The sequence below is a fragment of the Gracilinanus agilis genome, chromosome 6 (genome assembly GCF_016433145.1).
Source record: "Gracilinanus agilis isolate LMUSP501 chromosome 6, AgileGrace, whole genome shotgun sequence".
NCBI classification, from domain to species: domain Eukaryota; kingdom Metazoa; phylum Chordata; class Mammalia; order Didelphimorphia; family Didelphidae; genus Gracilinanus; species Gracilinanus agilis.
In genome coordinates this window covers 22059416-22086804 of record NC_058135.1, presented here as the reverse complement: position 1 = coordinate 22086804, position 27389 = coordinate 22059416, and the positions used below count along the sequence as shown (strand labels likewise).

Genomic DNA, 27389 nt, shown 5'->3' with positions numbered 1-27389 from the left:
TTAGCTGACTCTCTAATTTTATAGATGATAAAACTAAGGCCCACTGAGGTTCAGTAGCTTGTCCAAAGGCATATAGATAGTAAACATCAAAAGTGGGATTTGAACTCTGAAACAAGTCTGTTTCCATGACACCAAGAAGGCTGTATTCAATACATACTTATGGAGTTGTAATTTTTAACCTTTTTTTGCTTTCATGTATGCATTTTACAATATATTTTTAACTCATATGATTTTATTAGGGTTTGCTGACCCCTTTCTAAGGGTCTTTTTTTTAATTATAGAAATGGAATACTTGAAAGACTTCTAAGAGCCACCTTTTAGAAAAGCATATTTAGAGGAATTGACTGCATTCTATATAAACTTTATCAAGGAACCAGAAGTGTTTGGTGACAAGAATAGGATATTTCAGGACAGTAAGAATTGCTGTGTGCAAGAAGGAAGACAGTTAGATGACTCGATGAATTGAGGGCCAGGACTAGAGATGGGAGATCCTGGGTTCAAATCTATCCTCATATATTTTCTGTGTTACCCTGGACAAGTCATTTAACCCCCATTTCCTAGTCCTTACTTCTCTTCTGCCTTGGAATCAGTACACAGTATTGATTCTAAGATGGAAAGTAAGGGTATTCTGCTTGAGTCTAGAACTAAGACTAATGGGTAGAAATTAGAGAGAAGATTTCACATCAACAATAGACACTTTCCTAAAACTTGTGCAAAGGAATTTTACTCCCTTTCTGGAGTCACCCTCCTGTCGACTACCTGCATACCTCGCTGTAAGCCTGAACTTGACCCAAGAGTTGGACAGGAAAGGGAGCCAGGAGGTTATAAAAAGGGTTAAGCAGGAAGTTCACACTTTCTCTCTGTTTCTGGGGTTCTGCCAAGAAACTTCTGTGTGGGGAGGGGGCAGGGGTCCTGCTGGAGAAGCCACATGGAAAAGTTAGATTAGGGCCCATTTTCTATCTCTCTCTCACCTTCTACCTATCCAAGTAATCCTAATAAATTTTTATTAAAATTGAAGGCCTGGACTCCTATTTTAATCTAAAAAACTTAAAGCTGTCCCCAAATGGAGTGGCTACATTTTACTTTATTAAAAGTCTTTAAGGGGACAGCTGGGTAACTCAGTGGATTGAGAGTCAGGCCCAGAGACAGGAGGTCCTGGGTTCAAATTTGACCTCAGACACTTCCTAGCTGTGTGACCCTGGGCAAGTCACTTGACCCCCATTGCCTAGCCCTTACCACTCTTCTGCCTTTGAATCAATACCCAGTATTGATTTTAAGATGAAAGGTAAGGTTTTTTTTTTTTAAAGTATTTAAATAAAGGCTATACTCGTCAGTAATCTTGTAGATAGTAATCAGTTCTTTGGCCATGGGTTGTATTAGATAAGTTTAAATTAGAATTACACATGGGTAAAAAGCAGCAAACAAAATAATTACATACAAAGAAAACATAACAACAATCACCATCTCTTTCCAAATATAGGATTTTGAAGGTGCAATTAGATAGTTGGTTGTTTTAAAAAGATCTGGCAGTTTTTAGTGAACTACAAATGAAATATGAAATAGTTGTGTGATTTGGCAGTCAGAATAGGTAATACAATCTTTGGCTTAATTAAGAGAGATGATCTTCCAGGAAAAAGAAGATAATGGTTCTTCTGTCCTTTGCCTAAGTTAGATCACAATCCTTTGCTGTTGTAGATACCCCTGTTTAAAGAGGACATTAATTCTAAAAAATAAAAATTATTAAAAAAAAAACAAAAAAAATAAAGAGGACATTAACAAGGTAGAGGGATTCTGAAGGAGGCAACTAGGACAGTGAATGGGTGGGAATGACTGCCACATAAGCATCAGTTGAAGGATATTTAGCTTGAAAAAGAGAAGACTCAGGGAGTGTATAATAGTTGCTAAACGGAAAAAAAGATTATACTTGTTTGACTCTGGAGGACAGAAAAAGAAGAAATGAGTGAAAGTTCACTTGTTCAAATAAAGAAGGAACTTTACAATTAAAATTAGGAAAAACTTTTTAACAATTAGTTATTGAAAAGTTGAATGGGTTGTCTTGAGAGGTAATAGGTTCTCCCTCATTGGAAGTCTTCAATCAGAAACTTAATGACTACTAGTCTAGAGTACTTCAAGAATTTTTCTTCTGTATGCTCATATTTTCATATCAGCACCTTAGAGTAGAACGGCCCCAATTCCTGTGTATTCCTGTGCTTGGGTACTGGATCAGAGATTCTACTGCTTTTTGTATTTCTTAGTACTTAGGAATCCCCAGGAATTTGTTCCTTTCATAGATTCTCACTCACAGGAAAGTTTTATAATGATTCTATTCTAGTAGAAGACAAAGCATCGCCTATCCACCTGTGGGAATAGGAAGGGGTGGATAGTTTAATTGGAACACTTCATTAGCTATTTGTCTTGGGGTGTTCAAGGAAGGAGCTGAATAATGAGCTCCTAAAATTCTATTTATTAAGCTGTCTGATCTAGGTTTGAGGTCTCTGCTTATTCGAGAGAGCTATTGACTTAACGTCACTTTATTGGTTATGATATTGGTCTAACCAATAAATTGATGTAATCGACAACTTATATTCTTACCCCCAAATCAGTTTTTTGAGATAATATTAATTGTAAGAGTATTACAGTGAAAATTCCTTATAGTTAGTATTTATATAGTATTTTAAGTTTTGTAAAGCACTTTATGTTAATGTAATAATATTAAATCATTTGATGGCAAACTCGGAAATTCTGTGATTTTTGAGGTCCTTTCCCATTTTGTCTACCTACTTGAGTGAGGATAATTAATGTATTGGCATTAATTAAAGTATAAATAATGTATTAGTATTAATTAATGTATATAAATAATGTATTATTACTGTATTAATAATAATATTAGCAATATTTCTATGTGAATCCATTAATTTTCTCAGACCCCAGCCTCTGAAGGTTAGCCAGTTCAGTTCTCAAGTGAGGGTAATTTACTCACATGCTTCATTAATAAATTACATACTTGTATTAATAAATGATGTCATATTTGCAGAAACAGCCTCATTTTCTTTGTGGGTTAAAATTCTGGGCACTACAGAGGAATGGAATTAAATATTTTTGGTATTATTTCTGATCTTCCTGTTGTTGTCAGATCTAAAAAGAATGGAAAGAATAGAATGCAGAGGATGGACTAAGAAGTGGGAAAATTGAGCACAAGTTTTCACCTCTTTTTTGGTACCCTAAGATCAATCTTGGGGTGTTTCTCTAGTGTTTTCTAGGGTTTTCATTCAGCCACCACATTTTGACTAGATTAAGAACAAAGCCAGAGGATTATCCGTATAAGGAGGAAGCCTTGTGGCTGCCTGGTGTTCTGGAAGACACTTACTTGCTTTTTGCCCCACATGACTCCTGGCACATAAAAAGTGGTGTCATGAGAAGGGGGTAGTATAAATTATGGATTGGAGAAGCTTGTGATCCCTTTCCTGGCTAATGGACATGGGAGGTGAGTTGAGAGCTCAGCACCGACCTGCCATGTGATGGACATACTTTCACTATTTAATAAATAATTATAAATTAATATATAGTCTCCAAAGAATTTTAATTTTTACAGAAGGAAATCAACATTTTTAGGAATCTTAAGTGTTATAAGGGAATTTGCAGGATGTAATAAGGGACTGAGGCAATGGGGTGATATGGGACCAAAGGCTGGAAGTAATTAAGGGAATAAGCTAGAGGTAGTAGGGAATTAAGGCAGAGGTATGGTTGGAATAGAGGATAAAGTACTGTGGATAAGGGTATGTGAATCCCTAAGGCAGTAAAGTGAATAAGGAAGGTATAATGGTAAAGGTGGTAAATTGAGGTGGTAGGAGAAGTAAGGGAATGGCTGATTTAGGGAGTACAAACACAGAGGTATAAAGAGTTACAAGGGAGAGGATGGGATACTTTGGGCAAACAGCTACAGCCTGGGAGACCCAGACTGGGACACAGGCTTGAGACAGAGACACTTAAGGGAAACAGACTGAGCCCTTCAAGTAGGAAGAGCACTTCTACAGATAAAGGTTGGGGCCAGCCAAGAATGGCTTGAAACTGACTAGAGGGCTTTCTAGTCAGTTTCTCAGGTTCACAAAGGAAGATTCAGAGGAAGTATAGAGATCTCACTTCCTTCAAAATGAACACCTTCAATCCCTCAGAACCCAGACAGAATGTTATTCCTTCTCTCCTCCTCCTCCCTCTCTTATCAATCAACTAATGAAGTAGCCAAAGGTTTTGATTAAAAGACAAATAGGGTTTATTGATTTCTAGGGCTGATTGGAAAGGAGGGAAAATACAAGGTAGCCCTAACTGCTGCCTAGAGAAAGAGCTTCAGTTGGGGGAAGGAGACAGGAACGTGAAACTGAGAAAGGACCTGTCTTAACTCAGCTCTCAAGTGGTTTTGCAATCAATAGGGTTAGGAAAGTTTTATATAATGATTCAATAGATAATTTGTAACAAGGGTAAGCCCTATTTGACTATTTAAACTATCAAATTTAAAACTAACATTCTGATCTACCCTCCTTTCAAAACCTCACAGAAATTCAGGCAGGGAAAATGAAGATGGGGAACAAGGGAGGTTAGGGAGATTTTAAAGGAAATAGTTAAGCTAACAATTTTTAAGAGAAAAGCTGCAGAATATAGGTCAGGTTTCAATCCAAAGAAAGAGCTCAGATTGACCCTGCTCCTCTCCACGAGTCTCCAGGGTCAACTGAACTTCCTCAAGATTCTAAAGCCTTATCAACTGTCAGAAATTCTCTGCAGTAAGGCTTTGCAGGGCTGACATGCACCCTATTTGTACTTATGAACAAAAATGTGTATAATTTGATTTCAGTTTCTGATATCTTCATATTGGATTAGAAAACAGACACCAACTTTTTGAGATGATTAGGCCCAAAGTTGCTCAGCAATAGTTAGATGGGTGTAATGACTTATCTGATCTCCTTTTAGTGTCATCATTCACAGTAGAAAAATAAAATCTCAGTTTTGGAAGAATTCCTGTGTATTACCTTATTTAGTCTTTGTTAATCCAAACGATCCTTTCAGAAGCTTCCTTAAAGGAACTCATTCATAATTTAAAACCTTTGTTCTAGATAATTGTAGACTTTAACCTCTACAGTGCTTGATTGTATATAATTGCTAGCATGTTGTTTCACCCATTACACTGTGAGTTCCTCGAGAACAGGAATTATCTTTTACCTTTCTTTATATCTCCTTTTATCTTTCTTTGTATTGACAGACGGAGTATGTACCTCCACCAAAGGCCAAAGCTGGTATAACTATAATGCTTACCAAGAGAACCTGTGCAACATGAAGATGGAAAATTTCTTAACTTTGCATAAATTTTTACAAATATTCTCTCATATAACTTTTCTTTAAAGTTCATTTTGTTCATGGACATTGTTTAAGAATAGCTCTTCTTCCCATACAGCATTAAAAAAAAGGAAGCTAAAAATCCAGAGCAGGTGTTGGAGAATCCTGTCTACTCAATGACATTCTAACAGAAAACACCAAGTCTGCTCCATATATATGCTACCTTCTGTGCATACGAATATGAGCTCTAAGTTTAAATTGTTAGGATTAAGTTGCATTTGTGTGTTGTCTTTTGTTAGGATTAAGTCTTACTTGTATATGGTTTTTTGTTAGGATTAAGTCACATTTGTATGTTTTCTGGTCTTTAAGTCATTTGGTAGGCCACAAAAGCATTGCCTTAATAAATTTTTGCTCATGGTCTTTTAGTACATATCTCCAGAAATCAATGTGTCTCTGTGTATACCAGTTACAGATGAATATTTTGACGAAAATGAAGTATTTTTCTTAATACAAAAATAAAAAAATAGAAACTTGGCTGGATAGCTGACAAGTATTCCCCTTGTCTTCCCTGGCCCTTCTGTAGTTGGATACAATCCAAATCTTACCTTTGTGAAAAAACGTCCCGGTAAGGACTGCCATGCTGCAGTGCAATTCCGTATCCTCTATCAGCAACGGTATTCCCAACAGTATAAAAGGAGCAGTCTGGGTCATTGATGGCCACATATTCCAGTACAGCTGCATCCCACACAAAAGCATAATTTCCATATTTCACCTGCAGTGAACAAAAAACAGGGTAGAACATGTATCTAAGTTTAAATTCATAGAATTAATAAATCTACATTAAGACCATTCAATCACTTACTTGATGTGTATTTATACACCTTTTTGTGCCTTGCAATGACTTATAGAACATAGAAAGACTAAAATGAAAACAATTCCTGACTTCTAGAGGGTTCTTCTCTACTGAAGGAAATAATATGTACAAAGAATTTAAATTCTTTTAGGGAAGGGACTATTTTCCTTTTGTATTCATATTCCCAGAAGTAAGGAGTCATTGGAGTTCCCTGAGCAGAGGAGTGATTTGGTCAAATATATGTTTTAGGAATATCACTTTGGCATTTGTGTGCAAGATGGATTGCAGAGGAGGGAAAATATAAAGGCATATTTAATCATGAAAAGCAGTGATAAATGCATGAAAATATATTTAATAGGAATGAACTAATTCCTTAGTCCTTTTTGTCTCCATTTGGAAAGATTAGTTTTATTGTCAGTGAGAGTCTCTTAGAGGAGACAGCACTTTAGCTGGCTTTTCAGGGGTATTGAGGAATTCAGTGAGGGCAGGCAACCCTTTAGGCACAGCTGCCAATCTGATCCTTCAAGATACAGAGAACATTATGGCTGAGAAATGGCAGGAATCAGGGTTTGTATTGAAGAGGAAAGAAAGTGTAGAACATATGAAGGAGTCAACCTTAAAACCAAACAAGCAACATTAACTTGAGCAAAGGTGTTTATTTTCCGCTGATTCTGTCTTCGAAAACACGAGTATGTGGGGTTAGAGAGACCTGAAGAGAAGAAACTGGAGGAGGGTACAGGTTTATATAATGTTTCCAGACAAAGGGAAGGGGTGGCCCCTTTAATTGGACAACTGGGAAAACTGCCGCCTAGGACAAGAAACATACCTTTGATCTTTTGGGACATACTAGCATTTGACTGATAGAATAAAGGGAAGCAGGAGCAGAATTCAAGACATACTGACCTTTTTGGTGTTGGAACTACTCAAGTTTTATATTACCATTTCATAATCTTGCTATTCTAAAGCAATTATTAACATCACAAAAGCCATTGAAAATTTGTTAATCAATAATTATTAATAAACAAAGGTAATATTAATAAAAAATTGTAGTCAGGTTATAGTGAATGGTGACAAAAAATGAATTTGGATTTGATAATTAGGTGGTTGTTTTCATTTTTAGAGGGTTAAATTTCAGTAAAATGGTGAGACTGGAAGTCATGTTGCAAATCATTGAAGAGTGAATGTGAGGATGTAGAACCATTAGAGGTAGATAAATTTCAACAGAATTTACTTATGAAGAGGAGAAAGATGGAACAACAATGGGAGAGGGACATGAGGGAAAGATTTCTTTTAGGGCCAGGGAGAACTGAGCATATTCTGCATTTTTTGGTAGGGAGCTAGTATTAAGAAAGAGACTGGATTACAGATCTAATGTAAGGGAAAGGGAAATGTGATCAGGATAGAAGAGAAGGGTAGGAACAGTTACAGTGTGGATGGGATATGAAGTTAAGTACTCAGGTACAAGAATTAATGAGCACCAGTGAGGTCTCTGCTGAGATAACATGAAATTATTTCAATTTTGTGAACCTCTCCAGTCATCTTTTCAGTTTATTAGCAGAAACAGATTAATTGTGTGAAAGGATTGTTTAAGATTGAAGATTAACAAATTGAAAAATGCCATCTGTGTTTGGGGAGGGAATGAGAACTCTAGATTGGTAACTTTAAAGTGGGATCATTGGGTCAAAGCTATGTTTCTAGACAAATGAGTGAAAAGATGGATTAAGATTAGAATGAGTAAGGGGGCATTTGTAGCTCAGTGGAGAGCCAGACACAGAGATAGGAAGTCCTGGTTTCAAATCTGACCTCAGAAAATTCCTGTATGACCCCGCCAAGTCACTTAACCCCCAATGCCCAGCCCTTACCACTCTTCTGCCTTGGAACCAATCCACAATATTGATTCTAGGATGGAAGGCGAAGATTTAAAAAAGAAAAAAAAATTAAAGTATTCAAGACGGAAGTAGCTGAGGTGAGGATGAAGAACATAAAATTTTATGTTTCTGGTAGGGTTGCAAAAAGACAAAAGGATAGGAAGTTGTGGTCAGTGACTAGAAATTTGAAGGTCAAGAATGATTTATTGCTATGATATTAAAAGGGCAAAGGAGTAACCATGTTTATATTTTGCTAAAATAGGGTTGGTGAAATTAAGGAGGTTTAGCAATTGTGTAGAGATAAGATATATACAAATATACACACAATTATCATGCAAAGTGTTATGTGACAAATGCCAAAAGGGAGGTACCCAACACAGAGTAATAAGTGGTGTGATATTATATTATTTACCTACATAATAGTATTTTGGCAGTATTTTCTTATATGATCTACTTGCTAAAATTATTGAAGCACATGTCATTTTTCTTATGTTTCAGACGTGTCAGGGTTCACTCTTTCATGCCTTAGTGATTTTAACTATAAGGTGTTCTAGGACAGGAGGAAAAATGGGAATGAATGTTTGTTTTCTTTGTTTTGCTTTGTTTTAAACAAATATAATATTTCCCACCTGGGAAACATTTTGGCTTTCCAGGGAAGACTTGAAAAGAGAGTAGGAGATAAAAATAGACCCACCTATGTGTACTCAGCTGTGAAACTTCTTGAGTGTTTTTTACTGAGTGGTCAGTGGAGGATAAAATGGTTGTGAATTACTGGCATATGGGACTGTGATTAAGCCAGAATTGATCAATAGTGGTCTATGAAATTCATTGCCTATAAAGGTCCTGAAGAGAGGCTAGGTTTAGAATTTATTACGTATAGCTCTAGGGCATATTACTCTTTCTGCATCATTCATTCAATTTTCCAGAAACTGTGCAACAATAATAAATCATAATCAGAATTAAATTTTAAGACTGATTTTTTAAAACATATGGTTTTGTGGAACATAATTTTAATTATTGTTTGACAAATATTATTTGTCAAGTATTTTTTTTTCTTTTCAGCACTTTACAAAGGCAATAACTACTAATAAGAAAAAGAAATAACTCATTTACTTCTGTGTTAAATTTAAGCTGATTTAAAATTAATGTAGTTTTATTAAGCAATTCTTTTATTAAGTTTTATTAGGATTACAAGGTTTACAATTCAACCCTCTACCAAAATAACATAAAGTCACCAAAAGCTAATTTTTAGGTGACAATAACCCCTAAAGCTAAATTTTCTGTTTCTGGGATTTTTATAATACTATTTACTTTAAAAAAAAGTTTACCTTCTGTTTTTGAATCAATATTGGTATTGGTTCCAAGATAGAAGAGCAGTAAGGGCTGGGCAATGGGGGTTAAGTGACTTGCTGGGGTTACAAAACTAGCAAGTGGCTGAGGCAAGATTTGGAATCCAGGACCTCCCATCTCTAGGCCTGGCTCTAATCCAGTTGATGGATGGAGCTCATCATTCAGTTTTTAAAAATTGGAAAACTGGTGCATATCTTATAAATCCAGGAGCATTAAGGAATTCTTGTAATTTAGGGTTTGTAATGTCTTCATGCCCAAAACTAATTTATTCATGATAAAGCTACACGAGTTGCTGACGTATTCAATTTGAGGTTGGACAATTTATTAATGAACAAAGTTCATAATCCACTAGGGTATCCCTGTGTGCATGTCCTCTATCTGTGCCAAAAGGATCTAGACGGTCACAGACAAAATGTGTCGTCTGCCCTCCTGTGCCATCAGTTCCTTCCTCCGTTGTCCCTCCCGTTGGCCTTTCCAGCAGCCACGTCCGGGAGAGGGTCATCGGCTTTTCACAGGACTCAGACGCTGGAGCCTTCTGCAGAGCAGGAGGAAGCCGGCGAGGGTGCTTCGTCTTTGCGGGGAAGATAGTCGTGCGGGGTCCCTCGCTTCATCCCGAGGCAGAGAGCTCTCTCCCAGCGTGGCGAGCTTTCCACCACGTTCCTTGGCGCTCTTGGCACTCGTCTTGTCTCCTTCCATCTCCCTCGCGGATTCGTGCTTCCCCTGCTGTGTGCTTGTTGGAGTTTTTGCCTTAGAACCAAAGTTTCCCAAGCACAGAAATCCCCCGCGAGAATAGGAGGCTTTGTTGGGCGCCAGCCTCGTCGTCTCTGCTTGGATCTTCTGTGACCACCACCGCCCGCACTTCCGTTTGTGGAGGGACCCCGAACCTCTGTTTGTCAGGATTTGTAAGCGGTCAGCCTCTGTTGGGTGGTTTCCAGGCTCTGCGCCGAGTCTGACCCACTTTGTATTCCCAGCCCTGGATTCTGAGCATTGTCCATAGGAGGCGATTAGTCTTTTGTTTAAACATCTGACAAATCTTATTTAAGTATTTTGCCTTGAATGAACAGCCATTTATTTTGGTTTAGTTATTAAAATTCTAGGCTCTGTCATCTCAGGCAATGAAATGGCACAAGGGATAAAGCAGTAGACCTGGAATCGGGAAGACTTGGGTTCAACCTCACCTCAGACATTCACAGAGTCTTTCAGGTTCTTTGTTTTGATGAGAAGTGCGACTCATTGCAAAGCAACCCTGGGAAATACCCGTAACTTCTCTGTCTGCCTCAGTTTCCTTAGCTATCATATAGGGTTAATAACATCCATCTCCCGGGATTGGTGTGTAGATCAAATGAGATAATGTTTGTAAAAAGTTTTTTCCATTTTTAAAGACCTATGTAAATGCTATTATTTATCCATTCATCCACCCCAAATATTACGTGGATAGAATTTTGTCCCCTCTTTTTTCTCATCTTTTATGCCAGTAGTAAAAAATTGGCAATGGGGAGACAATTATTGTTTGAACCACTGATTTTGGTACTTAATCATGTCTAGGATAGTTAACTTTCATGTGTGTATGCCTTTCTTTTCCTTCTGTATATGTTTATACATTCGGCTTCTGGCTTCCAGAATGCAAAACCATGACTACAGCTGCTCACCCCAGAATTTCCCTTAGTCCTGTGGTCCTCCTTGCATTCTCAATTTAGACTATCACTCAATAAAATCTACTTCCTTCTTGCCTAGATAAACTCTTCCTCTTGTATCCATTTTGTGGACTGGCCCAGACTGACTTTCATTTTCCTCCCTGCCCTATTCCTAGCTTTCAAAATCTTTTTGTATTTGTATTTGTTTCCCAGGGCTTAGCAGAGTTCCAGAAAGTGCTTAATAACTTTTTTCTCCTTCCTTCCTTCCTTCCTTCCTTCCTTCCTTCCTTCCTTCCTTCCTTCTCTCATATATTCTCAAGAAATATTCTGGTATAAAAGCTAATTTATATTAGAACTATCAATTGATTAAATAACACGAGGGGGATACTAACTGACTGATAAATGACATTGAAGCAATGACCACTGGCAATTGACACTGAGGATGAATACTCCAGAATAGAAGCTTGAGTTAATTACATTAGAATACTTCTGTCCCTCACAAGTACCCCTAGAATCCTGAGAAGGAGATGTCAGACAGTAATGTGTTTAGGTGTTAGGAGAATAAGCACAGACTCTCTACAGTATAAAATTTTATATATTTTTTCACTGTTGCTCTTTTTCCTGTTTCATTCTTAGAAGCTGTTAGAACAGGAGTTTTCAACTTGAGGTCCCTGAATTTGCATGTTTTAATGTATATAAGTATGTATTTTCATATATATGTAGTCATCATAATGAAATAAATTTCCTTTCTAATAGCATGTATTTTATTTAATGAATTTGACAAAATCATTTGGAGAAGGGGTCCTTAGCTTTCAACAAACTTCCAAAGAGGTTCATATTTAAAAAAAAAAAAAGTTAAGAATCTCTGTTTAAGGATGATTCTACCTAATTGATCCTCTTTTCAAGCTTTCTACAAACTTGCTTTTCTTTCCATTGCTTCTCACTATTTTTTTTAATGTTATGAAACTATTTATAACCTTCTACCATTCTTCTCCATTAGCTTTTACAAACAAATTTATATTTTAAACCCTGATTGCCATATCTTTCCACTTGGCACAGAAAGTAAATGTTTGTTGCATGAGGCAGTTTCTAGGCTTTTTCAGATTCCTTGCTTTGCCAATTCATTTGCATTTGATCGGCATCCTTAGTTAATATTATATTTGATTTCTGTTTTTTAAATTGATATAGTATTTTTGGCATCAACTGGTTGATTGCCTCAAATATGTATCATATTTTCTTTGTCCTTCAATTATTTTTTTCTGACCTTTGCTTTAACAAATCATAACTCTGAATGGACAAGGGCATGTGATTTGGAGATGACTCTCACAGAGGTAATCAGTCAAGTTAAAAATTTTTTTAAACCTTTACTTTTCTTCTTTGAACCAATTAGTTCCAAGGCAGAAGACTAGTAAGGGGTAAGCAATTGGGGTTAAGCGATTTGCCCAAGGTCTCTATCCACTGATTCACTTGGCTGTACCCTAGTCAAGTTTCTTTCTTTCTTTCTTTTTTTTTTTATGACATTTAATGCTTACCATGTCCAAGATTTTCAAAGTATTATAGTACATAGTGATTAGGTTTCTGTATGATCTATAAGCCTTTGACTATTCTCATTTTTTATTTTTGAACCATATTTTCTAATATATTTTGGTGTCCTTTCTCAACAATTCATGCTCACCATTGCATCAAAGTTACTTAAGTATTAAAACATACTTTGCTGTAATTTGGAGGATATCTGGAGTTGGCACATTTGTTCCTCTTGTTCCCTTAATACTAGCAATTTGGAGTCATTATCTCCTGAGGTGAAAGTTCCTTTCTGCTACTTCCATTTCTCATATTCTCATTTCATATTGCTCAAACCTACTACTCTCTAACCCCTTTCCATGCTGTTCTGTGAAACTCCTACTCAATTTTTTGTTGTTGGGGGTAGTCAAAGAAAAAGCATTCATTTTTGTCTTCTCCCCCCTCCCTTGGCCAATGGAAAAAAATTAAAAAGGAATCCAAAATATTGTAAGAAACATTAATAGCTAAACCAAAAATTTCCCACACTCTGGCTATGAGCAAAAATATATTTCTTTTCTTTTGCATATTGAATCTGTCATCTCTGGTACTGCAAGTGGCCACATTATCAGTCCCTTGAAATTGTAGTTGGTCATTGAACTGATCAATTCTTGAATCTTTCAAAGCTGTCTTTGAAATGTTATTATTGTAGAAATTGTTCTCTTAGTACTGCTTATTTCACTTTATATTGGTTTGTACAAGTTTTCTAAGGTTTCTTTGAAAGTATTTCTTTCACCATTTTTTACTCCACAGTAGTATTCTATCTTATCCAAATGCCATAATTTGTTTAGCCATTCTCCAACTCAGGGGTACTCCCTTAGTTTCTCATTTTTTTTTTGTTTGTTTTGTTTTGTTTTGTTTTTGCCACAGTAAAAAAATATTTTTGTACATATTGTTACTCTTCATCTTTCTTTGATATCTTGGTAGAATGGCTGAATCTGTATAACTGAACCAAAGGCTATATTCACCTTAGTAACTTTGTTGTTGACATTCTAAATTGCTTTCCAAAGCTATTTGTTGTTTAGCCATTTCAGTTATATCAGAATCTTAGCGACCACTGTTGGAGTTATCTGGCAAAACCTCTAGAGTGGTTTGCCATTTTCTTTTCAGCTCATTTTATAAACCAAGGTAAAGAGGGTTAAGTACCTTGCCCAAGGTCTCACAACTGGTGAGTGTGTAAGGTTGGATTTGAACTTAAGAGTTTCCTGATTCCAGGCCTGGTCCACTTTTCCATTTAGCAATACATTAATGTACCTGTCCACAGAGCCCCTCTAAAATGTTATTTTCTTTTTATGATGGTCTTTTCAAACTGATGGGTGTGAGGCAAAACTTAAGCATCATTTTAATTTAGTAACAATTTTCTGTTAGGGATTTGAAGTACTTTTTTCTATATGGTTATTGATAGGTTGGGGAATAGCTTAGTTTTACAAATTTCAATCATTTCCTTATGTAATTTGGAAATGAGATCTTAATCAGAGAAACTTGAAAGCAGGGATTTTTTTCCCCAGGTAAATTTCCCTTCTAATTTTAGCTGTAATAGTTTTGTTTTTGCAACTACTACTCAGTCTTAATGAATTTAATTAACTTGCCGTCATCTCCAATCTCCTCTTTGTCCTCAGGTTCTCCTGTCAAATTTCTTGGACTCATGTATCTCTTTGGAAGATACTGCATCACTGTCTACCTTTCCCCAGGCTACCTCTTCTATACTTTCCTCCTGCCAGTATCAGTTAACAACCTCTCCACTGTGGCTCACTCATCATTATTAATCCGATAATTAATTCAACAAGAATATATGAAGTGCTTACTATTTAGAAGGCTCTGTACTAGGAAATTACAATACAAATAAAGACATGAAATAGCCCTTACCCTCAAAGAGGCTTAAATTATGTTGGGACAAAATAGCATATATGCCAATGAATAAATAGAAATATCGTCTAGTCCAGAAGCCTGTTGCTATTCCTGGGTTCCCAGTCATTATTCCTAAGGGCTTTAGTACTTCACTCCACAGTGTTTTACTCTAACATAGCCTTTGTCTTTATTTTTTTAAACTCTTACTTTCTGTCTTTGTATCAGTTCTAAGACAGAAAAGCAGCATGGGCTCCAGTGGTTCCCAAACTTTTTTGGCCTGCTGCCCCCTTTCCAGAAAAAATATGACTTAGTCCCCTGGAAATTAATTTTTTTTAAATTTTAATAGCAATTAATAGGAAAGATAAATGCACCTGTGGCCATCACTATCTCCCTGGTTCCCTGCAGCACCCACTTTGGGAATCACTGGGCTAGACAATCAGGATTAAGAGACTTGCCCAGGGTCACAAAGCGAGGAAGCGTCTGAGGCCATATTTGGATCCAGGTTCTTCCATCTCCAGTCCTGGCACTCTCTTCATTGTGCTACCTAGCTGTCTCTTTCCTTTATTTTTAGAGATATCAATATACATATCACTCTCTGCTTATCAATCCTCTCAATATCTGTGATCTATATAGTTTTACTTTACCTCATCCATCCAAGGATATATTTATATCTTAAGTCTCATCATCACTATAAGTGGGCCATCTTCAAAATCAACTCATCCCCTACTTTAAGTGGGGCAGGGTGACTTGATTGAATTAATATCAATCAAACCTATTCTTGCACTGGTAAAACTCCTAAAAGGAACTGTCTGCATTTGTTACTTCTACTTCTGTGCCATTCACTCATGCTCAGTCCTTTATAACTTGACTTTTGATCATATTATATAACAATTTTTCTCTCCAAGGTAACCAATGATCTCAGCTTTTAAAACTTCTTTTTTAGTCTATTTTCTACATGACATTTTTGTGATTTTTTTTATATCGACGATTCCATCTTTCTCTGAACAATCTTTGCTCCCACTGGATTCTTCGCCTTTTTTGTTTGACTACTCTTTTTTCTGTCTACTTTATTGGATCATCGTCTATCTCTCTTCCTTTATTATCAGTATTCCTTTTTCTTCTCTCTCTACACCTTCTGTCTTAGAGGAGTCATCAGTTTATATGGGCTTAAGTATCATCTCTATGGGGATGGTTCCCAAATCTGTATCTGGAGCTTTAATCTCTGTCCTGAATTCCAGTTGCACACTGATAATACTCTACAGGACATTGTTTTCCCCAGTAGAAATGTGAGGTCCTTGTAAGGAGTTTATTTTTCCCTCTTTGTATCTTTATCTCCTACCATAGTGTTAAAATAAGTGCTTGATTTCAAGCATTGCTTGTCCAGAAAAGGTATTCATTGCTGTCACCAATTCCTCTCTTCCCCAGTCTGACTCTTCTTCAAAGTGACATGGAGGTGGTGGCTAAGGTGGGGAGAGACGGGGGAGACAAGGATCTTGGAGACTTTCTTGCCTCTCCACTCTTGCTCACCACCAATATCCAAGCTGCCAAGTCTTGCCAATTCTACCTCCACAACATCCCTAACATCCATCCCCTCCCTTTGCAGAGGCATAACCATAATGTAGGCTCTCATCATTTCTCATCTGTTTTATTGTAATGGCTTCTCAATTGGTATTGAGGGCTTAACAAATAGAATATTGCAGGTAGAATTCTATGAATATAATACTGTATGCAGTGAAAACTGTTTTGTGTTCATCTTAGTCTACAATCATCTGTCACCATATAAATATGCATTCAGAAATATATAATTTATATCAATAAGAAAGGGAAAAAAGACTATTTTTACTAAGTGCCTAGATATATCTTTGCCTTAAGTAGTTTGCAGCTTAATAGAAGAGGTAAGATAAACACACAGAGCTGAACATTTTCAAAGTGTGTATAGAGGGAAGTATTTCATTTGATCCTCCCAACAACCTTGCAAATTGAGGCAAATAGAAGTTAAGTGATTTGCTCAGGGTCACACAGCTAATCAGTCAGGTTTTCCTGATTCCAGGCTCAGTGCTCCATCCATGTACCACTTCGCTGCCTCAGCTAGAATCTTGGTGTCAACTCTTTCAACCTAGAGTTCACATGTGCTCCGCCTGTCACCCGGTGACAAAGACTTACATATTACAAAGTGAGCCTTTCTATTTAAAAAAAAAATGGGCATGTAAATAACAGTGCCTGAGAGGTAGAGCTAGGGAAAATCTCTTGGAATGAAAGATTGTGGGAAGCAGAAAAGAGACATTGATTCTATTTTCACCTCGGGTAATAATTAGCAGCATAGGTACAGGCTTTAATTTCCTCATCTGTCAAATGAAGAAATAGAACTAAATGATAAATGAGATTGCTCCCAGCTCTAAGGTTCTTTGTTTCTATGAAGACTTAAACTGTAACTTAAAAGGAGGGAAGAGATATTATATGACAGAAATAAGAAAGAAAATTTTTACTGGACATAGTTTGAACAGTGGTTTGGAAGCAAGAGATTGGCTTGGCTAGAAGGAGGTTGTAGTAGTATGAGGCAGCAGACAGATAAAGGATGATGATCTGATAAAGAACTCTGAAATCACCAGTAAATAGGGAGCTACCAGATGTGGTAGAGATGATGTGCAATTATTTACAATATAATTAATATAATGAATATGGGCGAGACTACTTGGCATTGCAGATAGAACTGAAATCTCTATGAAAATTGGGGTTCAAGTCCCACCTCTGACTTTTACTGGCTGTGACTCTGGCCAAGATCCTTTGCCCCTCAGTGAGCCAGGAAACTAAGTTGCAGAACAGTTGCTGATCTTAATTCATTATCATTTAAATCATGTTCAACTTTTCTTGACCCTATTTGGGGTTTTCTTGGCAAAGACACTAGGATGGTTTGCCATTTTCTTCTCTAGCTCATTTTATAGATGTGGACACTGAGGCAAACAGGGTTCAGTAACTGGTTCAGGATCATCCAGCTGGTAAGTGTCTGAGGTCAGATTTTAAGTCAGGTCTTCTTGCCCACTGGAGCCGAGAGTGCTCCAGCCTGGCACTCTACCCACTGTGCCACCCAGGTGCCCCATGATCTTGATTAGTAGAAACGTTCTCATTAGGAGTTCTCTATGTAAAAGGAAGCATAGACCCGAGTTTCACAGTTCCCTCTAATCCTCCATCTCTCCAAATGCTTAACATTAAGCAGGGCTAAGAAGCTAGAGCTGCAATGCTAGAAAGAAGTCAGGCAAAATAACCAGAACCTAGATAAGAGATTTTGTAGGAGGGAAAGAAGAGAAGAAGGCTAAAGAGATGATGTTATGGAGGAAGGATTCAATTTAATTTAATAAGCACTTATTAAATTAAATCAGTTAATATGCTTTTATATCCTTAGAATGTTCAAGATATGACAGAATCCTTGCCCTCAAGAATCTTATGGATTAAAAAAGAAAGATGAAATAACATAAATACACAAATAAATAAGATGTAAGATGGAAGGTAAAGTGGTCTAGAAAAATGCCATAAGAAATTTGGGAAAGGTGAGATTCTTTGTATTTGTGAGAACTCAGGAAAGTCTATGTGGAACACAGTTCATGAACTCAGACATGAAAAATAAAATGGAATTCCAATAGAATGAAAGAGAAATTTATTCCACTTGTAAGGGACAATATAATATAAAATATGGAGGTGACATTTCTACTAGAAGACTTTTAGAATCACCCATTTTTAGTGATCTCAGATGTTCTTATGGACCTGTTTTCCTAGACGAGGAAACTGAGGTCCATGGTTGACTTGCCCAAGGCCACAGAGCATTGCTCTAAGTACAAGCGCTAGGATTTGCATCTGGGTCCACTGATTTCATGTCTAGCGCACTTTCTATTATATTCTATGGTTGGTGCGGAGGGCCTGACCTGGGATTTTAGTGATTAGGATATACCCAGGAGGAGGAGTGATGGATATATTGTGGAGGATGCTGTGACATCATTGGCAACAGGCTGTGTGTAGAAAGAGAGAGAGAAAAGTCAAGGATGATTCCAAAGGTTTTTGGGAAAGGAAATAAGAATTTATATAGCATCTACTGTGGGACAGGCCCTATGCTAAGCACTTTACGAATAATATTTCATCAGCTCCTCCCAACAGTCCTGCAGATAGAGGCAAACAGAGGTTATGTGACTTGCTTAGGGTCACAGAGCTGGGACATTGTCTGAGATTGTCTTTGAACTCGGGTCTTCCAGACTCTAGGTTCAGCGCTCCATCACTGAGCCACTTAGATGCTTCAGTTAGGAGGAAATACTGTTAATGCAGGGAACATGAAAGTAACTATGTATGGCTATGGTTATTGCAAAGTCTCTGTTATCAGTTATTTTATTAGTACGTGGAAGGTAGAGAGAGTGGGAGTGGTGTAAAACATGCTAAAACAGAACTTTTCAACCCGATAAGGTAATTATGGGGTTTTCAGAACTACAAAAGTATTCATGTATTTTTTTTTAAACCCTTACCTTCTGTCTTAGAATCAGTACTATGTACTGGTTCCGGGGCAGAAGAGTATAAAGGCTAGGCAATAGGATTTAAGTGATTTTCTCAGGATCACACAGTGAGGAAGTATCTGAAGCCACATTTGAACCCAGGACCTCCTGTCTCCAAGCCTGACTCTCTATCCACTGAGCTACCTACATGCTCCTTAATCGTTCTTTAAAGAATAATAAAGGTTGTCAGGTATATAGAGTTCTGCAATACAAATTGAGAGACCTCATGTCTACATCTGACTCTGTCATCCATCCCCTGAATATTCCTAAACAAAATATTTCCACATCCCTGTATTTTACTTAAATTGAAGGGAACAAATTAAATATATATAGAAACATATCCATTTCCAAAAAATAAAATGTTTATTAATGTTTTTTAATGTGTAGGTAACTTTGGGCACCTCCTTTTTTGATTAGTTTTTCTTAAAATTTTGTTCTTTACCTAGGTAGAAATAACAAGTCCTGGTGACTTTTTGCTTTTCACTATGAAGCCAATTGATGTTGGATTGCTTCTATGTCAATAAATGTATTTTTCTCCTACAATTTCCATTTATGAGATCCTGTGTGTCCATGAGTAATACATTCACTATCAAATCATGTACTTAATATATTGAATCAGAGTTGCTACCTGTTGAACCAAACATATTAGATGTGGAAGCAAATACAATATTTTTGAATCAAATATGTCAGCTAGTAAATATGATCAATGTTAAATCAATTATGCTCTGTGCTGAACAGCTCCACAAAGTTACATCTACAATATTAAACTGTTCTTTTGGAAACTCATCTCCCAGAATTAGTCCATTTTGTTACTTTTTTCATATGGTGCATTTAACTGATAGATTAAATAATGCACCTGATCCATAGCTGAGACTCACTTCATGCCAGTGAAAGGACATGAATATAGCATTCTTTCTGCTTGGGTTTTGAGAAAGTTTAAAATTAGAACTTGTGTTCTGTCAAAGAGCTGTTGCTTTTAAGGAAACTTACAGAGGTTGCTATATTATTTCTTTGTTTAAGAAAAGATTAACTTGTGTAATTTTTGCTGTAACCTGACCCTAGACCCTTGGAATTTGCATAAGATTCTCCTCAATGGGAGAAAGCAAGGTTATTCGATGCTAAATGCTCTCATGAAGGGAAAAATTAGTAAGCGCTTGAAAGAGGAGAGCTTGTTTGCGAGGATCCCAGCTTCTAGAGAGGACACATGGAGTTCCAGGTTCTCTTCAATAGGAGATTCCTGGAGGGAGAAAGACTGCGAAGAATCCAGGAGCTGGAATCTGTCCTCTCTGCATTTCCTTCTCATCCAACCACAAATTGGAGAATTTCCATTCTTGAGGGATATTGAAGATTCTTTTTTATTGAGCTGAGCTTTCTTGCTCCCCATGAGAGACCTCGTTCATGATGTGTATTGTGTATGGTCTGGTTATGTTCTCATCTATTTAAAATTTTTTTAGCGTGTATAAATGACTGTATTTGCTGTGTATAATGATCTTTGCTTAACTGATATTTGGTGGGACAGGGAGTCAAATATTTGCATGTAACATGAAATATTGAGTTTTAGTGACATGAATGATATTTAGGAGGCTAGACATAATTCTATTCTGATATCCTAGGAAAGCAGAGCAGCCTGGCCCCCCAATCTCTGGCTCTCCTCCTGGCAGGAATGAAAGCCATTCTTTGGAAGAGGGTGGGTGAAAGTTTAGAAATAACTATTCATGTTTCTCTATGAGCCGGATTCTTTCCACCCAAGTGGAGAAAAATATAACTCACACAGGCAACAAATGCTTATCTTACATTACTCCTGGATGGCCTAGCACTGAACTATGAAATGAAATTGAAGCTAAAGATGTGATCAAGATATTCACTAAAAATACACATGACTTATACATTTGCTGTTTGTTCATTTGTTCCAAGACTGCAATTCGAGTATCACAAGAAGACCAGGAAAACCTAGACTACAAGAAATGTTTATGGGTTTGTTTATATCTAAAAAAAATAATCTCTTGGGAAAGGAGAAAAGAAAATTCCAATTTATTTCTAGACTAAGTAATTTTTTTCTCTTTCTTTTAATAATGATAACGAGGAAGAATAGTAAATAGGCAAATATTTGTTCTATTTTGGTACCCCCTTTCCTAGGAGAGCCGAGCAGCCAGTGTCCCCAGTCTTCTGGCTCCCCTCCTGGCAGGAATCAGAGCTACTCTTTGGAAGAGAGTGGATAGAAGTCTAGAAATCATTTTTCATGTTTCTCCATGAGTTGATTTCTTTCCACCCAAATGGAGAGAAATATATCTCACCTGGGTAACTTTATTTTACATTACTCCTGGATGGCCTAGCAAATAGGGCAAAAATAAGAACTCATCATTATTATTGGTTGACAAAATGGAAAACAACATGGCATAGTGAATATAGTACCTTTCCTCTTACACATATTAGTTATGTGGTCAGGAATAAGTCACAAGTTTGTGCCACAGGCAACTTGTAATGTCTTCTGAAGGATGCCAATGAAACTACAGGTTGAAATGGAAGTATTTCACAGATTCAGAGCTGGAAGGAACTTCAAAGGTTATCTAATATAATCTCATTTTCTGGATGAGAAAACTGAGGCCAGAGGAATTAAACAACTTGCTTAAGTTACACGGTTAAATGGCAGTCATAATTTGAATATACATCTTCTTATGTCATGCTACCTTTCTTCCTTGACCAACTTTAAATGAATATAGCATGTTATGGGCATGTACAAGCCATGGGGAAGGAATTAGAAAAATTGCTTCATTGTAAAATGAGCCAAAGGATCAACCACTTAAGCCACCATTCAGATTCACTCTAGTTGGCATGTTCTTACACTAAATAAAACCTCTTGGATAGTATGTACCAAAATTAATTTGCTTAGTAAAGTGTACCATCAGACCTCTAGCAATCAAAAATGTATTTTCTGGAATGTGGCATGTCACCAAAAATAGATGTATTGGCATATTCTGACAAGCCATTTTCCTTCTGTATCTTACATGGTCCCATAATGATATTTGTGTCAATGAAAAGAATAGAGATAAATTTGCAGTGTAAGTAAAACATATACAGACACTTATTCAATTTGCAAAAGGAAAAACCTTGATTTGCCCTAGTACCTAAAAAAACCTCCCTCCAACCTGTTTATCAAAAGCAGATTACACATTTCCCATCTTCTCCATTGACCATCTCCTCTACCCCTCCACTTTGCAAATGGTAGTGATTACCATTCGGGAAAACTCATTCGTTTAACATTAATAGAATCAGATGTCAGCAGTTATCATTTAATGTCCAGAAACCAGTTCTTTACAGTCATTTTTATTCATTATTCTTCATGGTATTCAGGTAGGCAGGCTTGGAAGATTACTTCCATTTCCCAAATTGGAAAACTATTTAAGTGTCTCTTCTAAGGCCAAATAAGTCACTGCTGAAGGTTAAATAAGGATGATAATCTCTGAGTTTCTAGGTTATTGCTGCCTAGTCTTACAGAGATTTCTAAAGCACGGTTTTACCAGTGCATAGCATTTATATTAAATTTGTTCTTTTTTTATCTTATGCTCTGCATATTAGATACACTCACAACTACTTCCCAAGTCAGAAATTTATATAACCTTTAACAATAGTCTTATTCAATTTTCCCATAATTTCAAACATAAAAGATTGTTCAGCAAGAACAAAAGATATGAGATTGACATGTAATGTATATGTTGTATACATAATAAATAATTAATACATATACTTCAGGCTTGTCTGAACATATACAGGTTATCTAACATGGAGATCTCTGCGTCTTCTATCACATGAGTGGATATAGACTGCTTTGACTGGCCTAGAACAAGCTGCATCTTTAAAACTGTTGAGACTAATTTAGTGTCTTTTTTTCTGCCTCTCTTTCTGGCTTATAATCTTTCTGGGACCCTTTTCTTTCCTGCTGTACACAGCTCACCCAGTGTGGGCACCATGAACTAAACCAGTGAGAGGGAAAGGACTTCCTTCTGCCATTTCTTTTACTTCTGCTTCAAGAAATAGTCTTGGGGGGCTGTTTTTTTCCTGTTCTGTGTTGTGTGTTCTCAGTTTCTGATGCAGGCTGCAACCTGCCAGACTGGATCTGGGAGACTGAACCGTGGTGCTTGGCCTTGTAGCCAAAAGAGCCTGGCAGAGAAGACAACGTACTTGAGCCTGAAGGAGGTGATTGGACATGGAACTGGACCCGTGTGCTTTATGGGAATTGAATTAAACTCTGAGTTTAATGTTTTTCCCTTCCCAGAGGTGGTTCAAGAGGAAGGGAGGTTGTGCCTCCTTTGTGTTGGGAGAACTAGTTTATATTTTTATATTATAAATTCAGAAGTAAATACTTCTGCATAAAACCTGATCTGTTAGTGGCTAAAAGGAACTAGTGCTTGGGGATCTTTCATTCCCTATAATTGAGGAGACAATATTGTTGGTGGTTGGAGCATTTTCAGAGTCCGGGTACTCTTCAGTTCCTTAAAGGGTACCAGAGAATGCTGGGGGAATGGTGAAATGTAATTTACATCGCTTTAAGGCAATAGGGTGAGGGGTGGTCAGTGTTACTTAAACGTTTGTTGCATTGAAAAGTCAAAACGCCTATGATGTGTGAAATGATTTGCTTAGGAATATTTAGGGGATGAATGAAAGAGTTAGGTGTAGATAAAACGTCTCTCAATTTGTGTTGCAGATCTCTATATACCTGACAACCTTTATTATATTTTCAAGAAGGATTAAGGGCCAGCTAGGTGGTTCAGGGATGGAGACCTGGGCCTGGAAATGGGAGGTCCTGGGTTCAAATTGGACATCAGACACTTCGTAGCTATGTGACCCTGGGCAAGTTCATTTAATCTCATTTGCCTAGCCCTTACTAACTTTTATTCTGCCTTGAAATCAATGCTTAATATCAAATCTAAGACAGAAAGTAAGGGTTTTTATTTCCATTTTTTTAAAAAAGGATGAGCAAGGGGGCAGCTGGGTAGCTCAGTGGATTGAGAGTCAGGCCTAGAGATGGGAGGTCCTAGGTTCAAATCCGGCCTCAGACACTTCCCAGCTGTGTGACCCTGGGCAAGTCATTTGACCCCCTTTGCCCACCTTTACCACTCTTCCACTAAGGAGCCAATACACAGAAGTTAAGGGTTTAGAAAAAATAAAATATTAAAAAAAAAGGGATGAGCAATGAGGAAACTGAACTATGACTCTTTGCAGATTGACATGATGGTCTACTTAAAGAATCCTAGAGAATCAACTAAAAGGCTACTGGAAATAATTAACAACTTTAGCAAAGTTGCAGGATATAAAATAAATCCACATAAATCATTGGGATTTCTATATAATATCAACAAAGTTCAGCAGCAAGAGAGAGGGAAATTCCACTTAAAATAACCCTAGACAATATAAAATATTTAGGAATCTATTTGCCAAGACAAACACAAGAATTATATGAACACAATACAAAACACTTTCCACACAATTAAAACTAGATTTAAATAATTGGAAAAACATTAATTGTTCATGGGTAGGATGTGCTAATATAATAAAATGACAATTCTACCCCAAATAATTTACTTATTCAGTGCCATACCTATCAAACTACGAAGAAACTTGTTTTTATTGAATTCAAAATAATTATAACAAAGTTCATCTGGAAGAACAAAAGATTAAGAATATCAAGGGAACTAATGAAAAAATGTGAAGGATGGGGGCCTAGCAGTACCAGATCTAAAACTGTACTCTAAAGCGGTGGTCATTAAGACAATATGGTATTGACTAAGAGACAGAAGGGAGGATCAATGGAATAGACTTGGGGTAAATGTAGACAGAAATGGGGCAAGATAGTATATGATAAACCCAAAGATTCCAGCTTTTGTGAAAAGAACCCACTAGTTGACAAAAACTGCTGGGAAATTTGGAAAACAGTATGGAAGACATTAGGTTTAGATCATCATCTCACACCATATACCAAGATGAATTCAGGATAGGTGAATGACTTAAATATAAGAAGGAAACTATAAGTAAATTAAGTGAAGATAGAATAGTATACCTGTCAGATTTATGGGAAAGGAAAGAATTTAAGACCAAGTAAGAGACAGAGAATATTACAAAATGTAAAGTGAATAATTTTGATTACATTAAATTAAAAAGGTTTTGTACAAACAAAACCAGTGCAACCAAAATTAGAAGGGAAACAACAAATTGGGGAAAAATCTTCATAATAAAGGCCTAATTTCTCAAATTCATAAGGAGCTAAAACAATTGTACAAAAAGTCATTCCCAAATTGACAAGTGGTCAAGGGACAGTTTTCAGATAAAGAAATCAAAACTGTCAATAAGCACATGAAAATGTGTACTAAATATCTTATAATAAGAGAAATGCAAATCAAAACGGCTCTGAGGTACCACCTCACACCTAGCTGATTGGCCAAAATGACAGCAAAGGAAAGTAATAAATGTTGGAGGGGATATGGCAAAATTGGGATACTAATGTTGGTGTGAAGGGCTTTAAAAGATTGCCTGCCATACCACTGCTCTTTGTGATGACAAAAAATGAGAAAAGAAGGGGATGCCCTTTGATTGGGGATTGGCTGAACAAATTGTAGTATCTGACAGTGATGGAATATTATTGTGCTGAAAGGAATAATGAACTGGAGAAATTCCATGTGAGATCTAGGAATTGATGCAGAGCAAAAGGAGCAGAACCAGGAGAACATTGTACACAGATTGATAGACTGTGGCATAATAAAATATAACGGACTTCTCTACTAGCAGCAATTCTGAGAGGGAGTAGATACACAGAAGAAAAACAACTGCTTGATCACATGGTTTGATGGGGATATGTGGGGATGTAGACTCTAAACAATCACCCTAGTGCAAATATTAATAATATAGAAATAGGTCTTGATCAATGACACATGTAAAACCCAGTGGAATTGCTCGATGGCTATGGGAGGGAGGTGGGAGGAGAAGGGAAAGAACATGAATCATGTAACCATGGGAAAATATTCTAAAAATAAATAAATAAATGAATGAATTTAAAAATAAAATAAAATAAAATACTTAGGCATCCCATTTCCAAGAGGCCTGGTCTAAAGTAGGTTATACGTTCCCTACAAATTTGTCCTATAATGATTATTATATTGGATAAACAGTTATGTTTGTGGGAAGCTGCAAATGCAAGTGATCTATAGAGTAATCTGGTCTTGCTTATTTTTAATTTATGGAGATGACACACACACAGGCTCTCAAGCAGGCTTGTCAGCAGGGAGGCTTAAGATCTTGGGAGTGCTCCTTGATCCTGCCCCCTCCCACCAAGCAGTTAGAAAATCAGTTACAAATGGAAGTTGATCTGTTATCTTCTGATCTCAGTCAGGAAACTAGGTAAGGCTGATCTCCTAAAGATGTTAACTTTCTCTAAACTATTTTCCCACAGGTTTGAGTTGGGGAAAACAGGAAAAGCTTGGTGTTTTGAAGCTTTCAGGGACAGAGGAAGGGTCAGGCTTTTGGGCCACAAGGCAGGAGGAGCTCAGCTTGAGGAGGTGTAAGTATTTCCCTAAATAATAGCCAGGCACAGCTTCCAAATGATGAAGGGTTTAATGGTATGTGGGGAAGGGAAGGAAGGGAGATTTAACAAGGATAAAATAAGGTGAGGAAAGCCCTAAACTGTTAGGTCCAAGCAGTCCCTACCCCCAGAAGGGAGAGGTATCCTTTGCCCTCAAAGCCTATATTTAATCTTTCCTAGTATCTAAATAACTAAATAGTAATAGTTGCAATGTTACTTGAAGGTCTAGTCAAGCTAGAGCAAGGTTGGCAGCAGAGAACTGACCTTGGGTTTGTATAGATAAAAGCCTAAAGCTCTCAAGAGCTCCAAGATCTGCGATCAGCAAACAGAGTGACCTGCTCACTTCAACCTCCAAGAATCAACTGCCCTGAACTGCCTTCAACTGCCCTCTCACCCAGAGTTCTAGGGGGCCCCCCTCAAATTCTGAGGTGTGGCTTGATCTCCTATCTTGCAGCTAGAATTCTGCCATTTCAATGTCACATGATATAGCCTATAATGATTCTCTTATTACCACAGTCACTGGAAAAAAAAAGCATCATTATTAGCTTTTGTTCTGGTTAACATACATGTTGGATGATCCTGTACTGGAGCTTCTTCTGCTAGTGCTGAAAGGTAAGGATAACGTGTTCATTCTCCTAGCATTCCTTCCCTACAGGTTGGGATCTTGCTACAGAGACCATCAATTTTCCCTCTCTTTCTTAAATACTGAAATATCAGACATAAGGCTTACGGCTGCCTGAGTGTGGTCCAAACAGATTAAAATATGATTGAGAAATATTTAATAAAATAAATGAAAAGACAATAGAACATAGAAAATATTATATGGTTTTCTAAGTCAATATGATGTAGGAA

The 27389-nt window shown here is 37.0% G+C and overlaps 1 protein-coding gene across 1 annotated transcript in view; it reads right to left on the bottom strand.

Moving 5' to 3' along the window:
• Positions 1 to 27389, bottom strand: part of GRID2 (glutamate ionotropic receptor delta type subunit 2) — a 1498284-nt gene that overhangs the window by 175128 nt on the left and 1295767 nt on the right. The window contains exon 14 of the mRNA XM_044681588.1: positions 5931 to 6097. Within this exon, the coding sequence (XP_044537523.1) occupies positions 5931 to 6097 (167 nt within the window). The remainder of the gene's footprint in view (positions 1 to 5930; positions 6098 to 27389) is intronic.